At 42.9% G+C, this 7,363-nt stretch overlaps 1 protein-coding gene across 2 annotated transcripts in view; it reads right to left on the minus strand.

Moving 5' to 3' along the window:
- Window positions 1-7,363, minus strand: part of CSNK1G1 (casein kinase 1, gamma 1) — a 290,970-nt gene that overhangs the window by 22,272 nt on the left and 261,335 nt on the right. For both annotated transcript variants that reach the window (XM_011967933.1, XM_011967939.1), the window contains one exon: window positions 2,135-2,245. In XM_011967933.1, the coding sequence (XP_011823323.1) occupies window positions 2,135-2,245 (111 nt within the window). The remainder of the gene's footprint in view (window positions 1-2,134; window positions 2,246-7,363) is intronic.

Raw genomic sequence — 7,363 nt, forward strand, 5'->3', positions numbered from 1 at the left:
GCTGGGACTACAGGTACCCGCCACCATGCCCAGCTAATTTTTTTTTTTTTGTATTTTTTAGTAGAGACGGGGTTTCACTGTGTTGGCCAGGCTGGTCTTAAACTCCTGACCTTGTGATCTGCCCGCCTCAGCCTCCCAAAGTGCTGGGATTACAGGCGTGAGCCACTGCACATGGCTGCTACTCTCTTGTTCTATTAATTTTGATAACACACATCCTCTTGTGGCTTCATAAGGGTGCCTGAGAAATAAAATTGAAAGGTTTTTTTTGTTTTGTTTTGTTTTGTTTTTTAAGAGACAGGGTCTTGCTCTGTCACTCAGGCTGAAATGCTGTGGTATGATCATGGCTCACTGCAGCCTCAAACTACTCAAGCAATCCTCTCGCCTAAGCCTTCCTAGCAGCTAGGACTATAGACACACACCACCACACCTAGCCAATTTTTCTGTTTTGTGTACAGACAAGATCTTGCTATATTGCCAGGATGGTCAAGAACTCCTGGCCTCAAGTGATCCTCCTGACTAGGCCTCTCAAAATGCTGGAATTATAAGTGTAAGCCACTGTGCCTGGCTCCTAGGAGCAACGGTTTTTTTTTTGTTGTTTTTTTTTTTGGAGACAGAGTCTCACTCCATCACCCAGGCTGGAGTGCAGTGGCGGGATCTTGGCTCACTACAACCTCTGCCTCCCGGGTTCAAGCGATTCTCCTGCCTCAGCCTCCTGAGTAGCTGAAACTATAGGTATGCGCCACCATGCCCAGCTAATTTTTGTATTTTTAGTAGAGACAGGGTTTACCATGTTGGCCAAGATGGTCTTAATCACTTGACCTTGTGATCCGCCCGCCTTGGCCTCCCAAAGTGCTGGGATTACAGGCATAAGCCACCACGCCCGGCCATCCTGGCTAATTTTTTAACTTTCTATAGAGACGAGTTCTCCCTTTGTTGCTCAGTCTTGTCCAATCCATCATTTTTTTTTTTTTTTTGATATGGAGTCTCATTCTGTCACCCAGGCTGGAGTGTGCAGTGGCACGATCTCGGCTCACTGCAACTTCTGCCTCCCAGATTCAGGCAATCCTCCCACCTCAGCCTCCTGAGTAGCCAGGATTACAGCCATGCGCCACCAGGCCTGGCTAATTTTTTTTTTTGTATTTATAGTAGAGATGGGGTTTCACCATGTTGGCCAGGCTGGTCTTGAACTCCTGACCTCAAGAGATCTGCCTGCCTCAGCCTCCCAAAGTGCTGGGATTACAGCAGCTACCATGCCCAGCCTCAATCCATAATTTTAACCTATATGATCCTATGTGGTTTTTTACAGGGCCAAAACTGTCTTTCAGGCTGTGATTAAGATCTTTCCATTAATCACTCCTTTTAACAGCATATCCTAGATGATCAAGGCTACCAAGATGCATTTCTATATGCACAAACCTGTCTACACCTTTATAAGAATTTATGTTTGACAGCTCTGAGGTCACTGTGTGTCCCAACTGATGGTGTCACCAGTATGAGAACAATATTGAGGCTAAGATTATTAAAAAATTCACATATAAGACAAGTTAAGAGATACAAGATGTTCTAGTACTAAACAGAAAACAAGAGTTTCAGAATAGCCCAAATTAAATTAGAAATAATTTTCTTAAGATCACATTGATTCCAGGGAGAAAAATGGAAACAGCCCAACTTCTTGGGTACCCACTCAGAAAAAGATGACTTATACAAATTAACATTCTCAGCTTATGCATTAAGGCACATATCATGGAATGAGCAACATATGCAGTTCTTTAGTCCTGTATTCAAAAAATATTTGTAAGTTTCAGGTCTTTACAATTCACAGACTTAACACTAACACAATTCCACCTTGATGTTATTTTTATGGTTATCATGAATGCATCAAGGTGGTAGGACTAGGTTAACCAGAAATCAGTATCAGAAATCATTCAGGTGTTTCTCAGTCAATGACAACAGGAAGTAATCATCTTAACAAGCGACTCTTACCCAAGTCCACCTAGACAAAAAATCTGCAGAGATACTCAACTAGCCCTTCCTATAAGCTTCCTTTCTAAAGCCGCCAAAGTTTCTGAAGCAAGCCAACATTCTACCAGCCAAGATGGAAAGGCCAGGAAAAGGCAATAAAGGCAGTAAATACCTGCACTGATCCCCCATGGCGGTCTGCAGCCAAGTGAGACGTCAGGTATGAGGTATTGGTCTGCCGGCTGGGCTGAATTTCCCATTCTCCTCGGCGCTCTGATGATGTATTCTGCTTAGGCATTAGAAAGCATGAGAGCAAGATATGGAAGGAAAGATGAAGCAACAGCAAGCCATAACAAAATCAAGTACATTTGTGTCCCTGTAGGTTTTTCTTCTGGTTTTGAATTTTAAACTAAGAACCACTGGAAAGCACTGAGGAAAAGGAAGCTTGTCTACATTCATTTTAGCCTAATGAGTCAATGCATCAATCTATAGCACACCCTTCTTATCCACACCCAGAAAACCAATAACGACCAAAAGAGGAGGGAGGGGGAAAAACACACACACTCAAAGCTGGGATCATCTTTCAGTTTCCACAGAGGTAAAATTTCAGTAGCCACTGCAGATCAAACTCAGAATGTTAAGATAGTTGGACAGGCGGGGGCGGTGGCACACGCCTACAATCTCAGCACTTTGGGAGGCCAAGGCGGGCGGATCACGAGGTCTGGAGTTCGAGACCAGCCTGACCAACATGGTGAGACCCTGTCTCTATTGAAAATACAAAAATGAGCTGGGCATGGTGGTGCATGCCTGTAATCCCAGCTACTCGGGAGACTGAGGCAGGAGAATTGCTTAAACCCGGGAGGCGGAGGTTGCAGTGAGCTGAGATCATGCCACTGCACTCCAGCCTGCTCGACAGAACAAGACTGCATCTCGAAAAAATAATAATAATAGTAACAAAAAAAAAATAGCTACATTGTTTGCCTGGTTCTTCCAACAGTTTCTAAACTGGAATCAGAAAAAGTTTACTTATTAATATGATACTATGAATTATTTTCTTCTGGAAAGCAAAAGGAGGGTCAACCTTCAACTAAAAACTTCTTTGGATTCTGCTTTCACCTTAGTATCATTCAGGTCTCTTCCTTCTTTACCTGCTTTTTAGATCTCCTACTATTCTGATCTTGCTCATATGTGACTTTTGTTCAGAAGAATCTGTTTAGGTGCCTCTTCCCCTGTGCCAGATGGCTGAGTTGTTAACATCATAATGCTCAGCTGTAACAGTCCTAAGGCTCTACAAAAATGAAAAATGAGTAGTAGGAGAGTCAGCAATGAGGGATTAGTATATCAAATTTTAATTGCTGCTGATATAAACAGCTACAGGGGTTAGGATGTGATATTGCTGCTCTGCATGAAAACCAGAAAGGACGATAAAGCTTCCAAATGTTCACGGCTATAAAAGTTGTATTCTATAAAAAAGGAAGGGCAAGAAAGTAATGGCTTGAGGGTCTATATTCACTCCCCATCAATATCTCATTCACAAGAGTTGCTTAAGGCTCATCCGTAAGTCACCAAAAAGGCATTTCTCATAAAAATCAGAGCTTTGTACACCAGCTACGATTTACTCTTTTTTTTTTTTTTTTTTTTTTTTTTTGAGACAAGAGTCTCCCTCTGTAGCCCAGGCTGGAGTGCAGTGCGTGATCCTGGCTCACTGCAAGCTCTGCCTCCCAGGTTTACGCCATTCTCCTGCCTCAGCCTGCCGAGTAGCTGGGACTACAGGCGCGCGCCACCATGCCCGGCTAATTTTTTTGGTATGTTTAGTAGAGACGGGGTTTCACCGTGTTAGCCAGGATGGTCTCAATCTCCTGACCTCATGATTCACCCGCCACGGCCTCCCAAAGTGCTGGGATTACAGGCATGAGCCGCCACGCCCACCTACTTTTTGTATTTTAGTAGAGACGGGGTTTCACCATGTTGGTGAGGATGGTCTTGATCTCCTGACCTCATAATCCACCCGCCTAGGCCTCCCAAAGTGCTGGGATTACAGGTGTGAGCCACCACGCCCGGCCAATTTACTCCTTTTTATTAATGGAATACGAAGTCATATGGACAAGAGTACTAAAGAGGATCCTGTTCATATTTTCTCTGCTATTCCTCAGAGAATAAACATATTCTATGAGAAGGCAGCTGTATGAACTTGCATTATAATCTTATAAATGAGGGTTTGATTTTATGCTGCTAGTTATATTAGAGAGAATCAAAGCTACCCAAAATAAATTATTTCTGCCAAAAGAGGTTCAAATGTTTCATTTTCCAAAATAAGACTGGTGTACAACATAATCATAAGCTTATTTTTATTTTTTATTTTTTGGTTGAGATGGAGTTTTGCTCTTGATGCCCAGGCTGAAGTGCAGCGGCACAATCTCGGCTTGCCACAACCTCCACCTCCCAGGTTCAAGCAATTCTCCTGCCTCAGCCTCCCAAGTAGCTGGGATTATAGGCATGTGCCACCATGCCTGGCTAATTTTGTATTTTTAGTAGAGACGGGGTTCTCCATGTTAGTCAGACTGATCTCGAACTCCCGACCTCAAGTGATCCACCAACTGCCTCGGCCTCCCAAAGTGCTGGAATTATAGGCGTGAGCCACCATGCCGGCCATATTTTATAAACTTATTGACGTTGTCTATATCCTCAGAGCACTTAGTCTCATTTATTCTGACTGCTGGAGATCTAAGAATAAACCTATTCTTATAATATTAGAAGTATTATCTATAAACCTATTAGTGATAGACTTTTTCAGTTCTCTAGAACTTTTTATTTTTTTGTAATATTTAAATATAACATTTAAGCTCCTAAACTATTATATAGTACTGTCAGGTTTCTTTCTTTTTCTTGAGACGGAGTCTGGCTCTGCGCCCAGGCTGGAGTGCAGCAGCGTGGTCTCGGCTCACTGCAAGCTCTGCCTCCTGGGTTCACGCCATTCTCTTGCCTCAGCCTCCCAAGTAGCTGGGACTACAGGCGCCCACCACCACGCCCGGCTAATTTTTTGTATTTTTAGTAGAGACGGGGTTTCACCGTGTTAGCCAGGATGGTCTTGATCTCCTGACCTCGTGATCCACCCGCCTCGGCCTCCCAAAGTGCTGGGATTAGCAGGCGTGAGTCACTGCGCCCAGCTGTACTGTCAGGTTTCTAGAAACTTAAGTACTTAAAAAAATTCAGGCATTGATAAGCCATTTAGTGTTGAGTTCTATAATACATACTAAATGCAATTACATCTCATGAATGCTCTGTTTTTGCATTTGTTGTTTTTTTTTTTTTTGAGACAGAGTCTTGCTCTGTCACCCAGGCTGAAGTGCAGTGGTGCAATCTCAGCTCACTGTAAGCTCAGCCTCCCGGATTCATGCCATTCTCCTGCCTCAGCCTCCCCAGTAGCTGGGACTACAGGCGCGTGCCACCAGGTTGCTAATTTTTTTGTATTTTTTAGTAGAGACAGGGTTTCACCGTGTTAGCCAGGATGGTCTTGATCTCCTGACCTTGTGATCCGCCCGCCTCGGCCTCCCGAAGTGCTAAGATAACAGGTGTGAGCCCCTGCGCCCGGCCTGCATTTGTTTTTAAGGCAGATAAAATAGAAAATGGCTGGAAATGTGTGCTCATGTATGCTCATGGGCTTTTAAAGTTAAGAAAACCCTGGACAGCTGATCAACAATTATTTCCAATTTTACTGACTACACATAAGAACTCTGGTTTTAAGGCTATTGTCTGATTCACAGAGCTATGTGGTTCTTTATATTCATTCTAGTTCAATAAATAATTTGTTAAAAGATTTAAGATTTTTGTTTAAATGAAAATAACAAGACATTTTTCAAAGGCCTAAAAATCACATTCCATCTCTATTCTCAAAGCAATATGCTATTTATCTTTTAAAGATAAATAGAAAACTAATGTTAACACTCTAGATTGCTTCATAAATGCTTCCACTATGATGAAGGAAAACATACTATACCATACTACTGCCCGCCAATGCCTTCCGTATCTGTTGAAAGCATCAAAACTAAGTATAGATGTGAACCTAGGGGTTGCTGGTTTATTACTTTGGAAACAAGTTTTTAGTAGGATGTTAAACTCTAGGGCTACTGTTTTCTGGAATTTAAGAGCTTGGACCAGTATCTAGAGGATAACATAGTAGAAAGGGCCATTTGCGGTTTTAGAAAGCAACAGAGTGCCTAGGATATAGATGAAACCAAAGAAAGGTGACAACTATAGCAGTCTGCTAGTGTAACTCTCCAAGAAAGGTATTCTAGGCAATACTGTGTACACAGGAGTTATGATTAGGCCTCACCAGCACAGTAGCTAGTTAGATTAAGCAAAGCAGCAGAGGAGATCAGCATGTAAATCCCTCATTCTTAAAGACCACTCATACATATACATCTCATTAAATGTCACTCAAGAGGTGCATGAGTAGAAAAGTCATTCAGCAAAGTCAATTTCTCTGCATTACTTGAAAAGCAGAGGTCCACATGGAGTGTGTAAGTCCCCCAAAGCAGAAGCAGAAATCTCAAGTAGTGGTAACTCCGTGGGGGAATGCTTTAAAATTTTCAGTTGTGATTACATCACCTTTGTGGAAATGACTGGTTTACTACGCAATAGGTAAATCTTGAAACGACAAAGTAGCAATCCAGCATAGCATACATGAAAGGTAAAGGTAACAAAAATACTTGAGAAAACATAGAAGACTGTTGAAAAAGTGAAAACCCCCAGCTATGCCCTACGGCAGGGGAAACAAATCTCTCCCAGCAGTCATTTGGCAGGAATTAATGGATGGCAGTCAGTAAGAGTGACACTAACAAGGAGGGAGGAAAACACAATCTGAAGACATCTCAAGTATCATCCCCATCTATGGCTTGAAAATTATTTCAAATTCTGTGGGCATAGTGGCTCACACCTGTAATCCTAGCACTTTGGGAGGCCGAGGTGGGCGGATCACGAGGTCAGGAGATCGAGACCATTCTGGCCAATATGGTGAAACTCTGTCTCTACTAAAATACAAAAAATTAGCTGAGCGCGGTGGTGCGTGCCTATAGTCCTGGCTACTTGGGAGGCTGAGGTAGGGGAATAGCTTGAACCTGGGAGGTGGAGGTTGCAGTGAACCAAGATTGTGTCACTGCACTCCTGCCTGGCAACAGAGCAAGACTCCATCTCGGGGGGAAAAAACAAAAAAAAAAATTATTTCAAATTCTTAGTGGGGATAAAGCTACTATTCTGAAGCAAAGGAAGGCAAACATCCTTTCTCTTGTAGCAAAAAAATCACCAGGCCACGCACAGTAGGCTAGGAGGCAGAGGTTGCAGTGAGCTGAGATTGTGCCACTGCAGTCTACCCTGGACGACAGAGTGAGATCTGCCTCAAAAAAAA

The sequence above is a fragment of the Mandrillus leucophaeus genome, unplaced genomic scaffold (genome assembly GCF_000951045.1).
Source record: "Mandrillus leucophaeus isolate KB7577 unplaced genomic scaffold, Mleu.le_1.0 Scaffold12, whole genome shotgun sequence".
In the NCBI taxonomy this organism is placed as follows: domain Eukaryota; kingdom Metazoa; phylum Chordata; class Mammalia; order Primates; family Cercopithecidae; genus Mandrillus; species Mandrillus leucophaeus.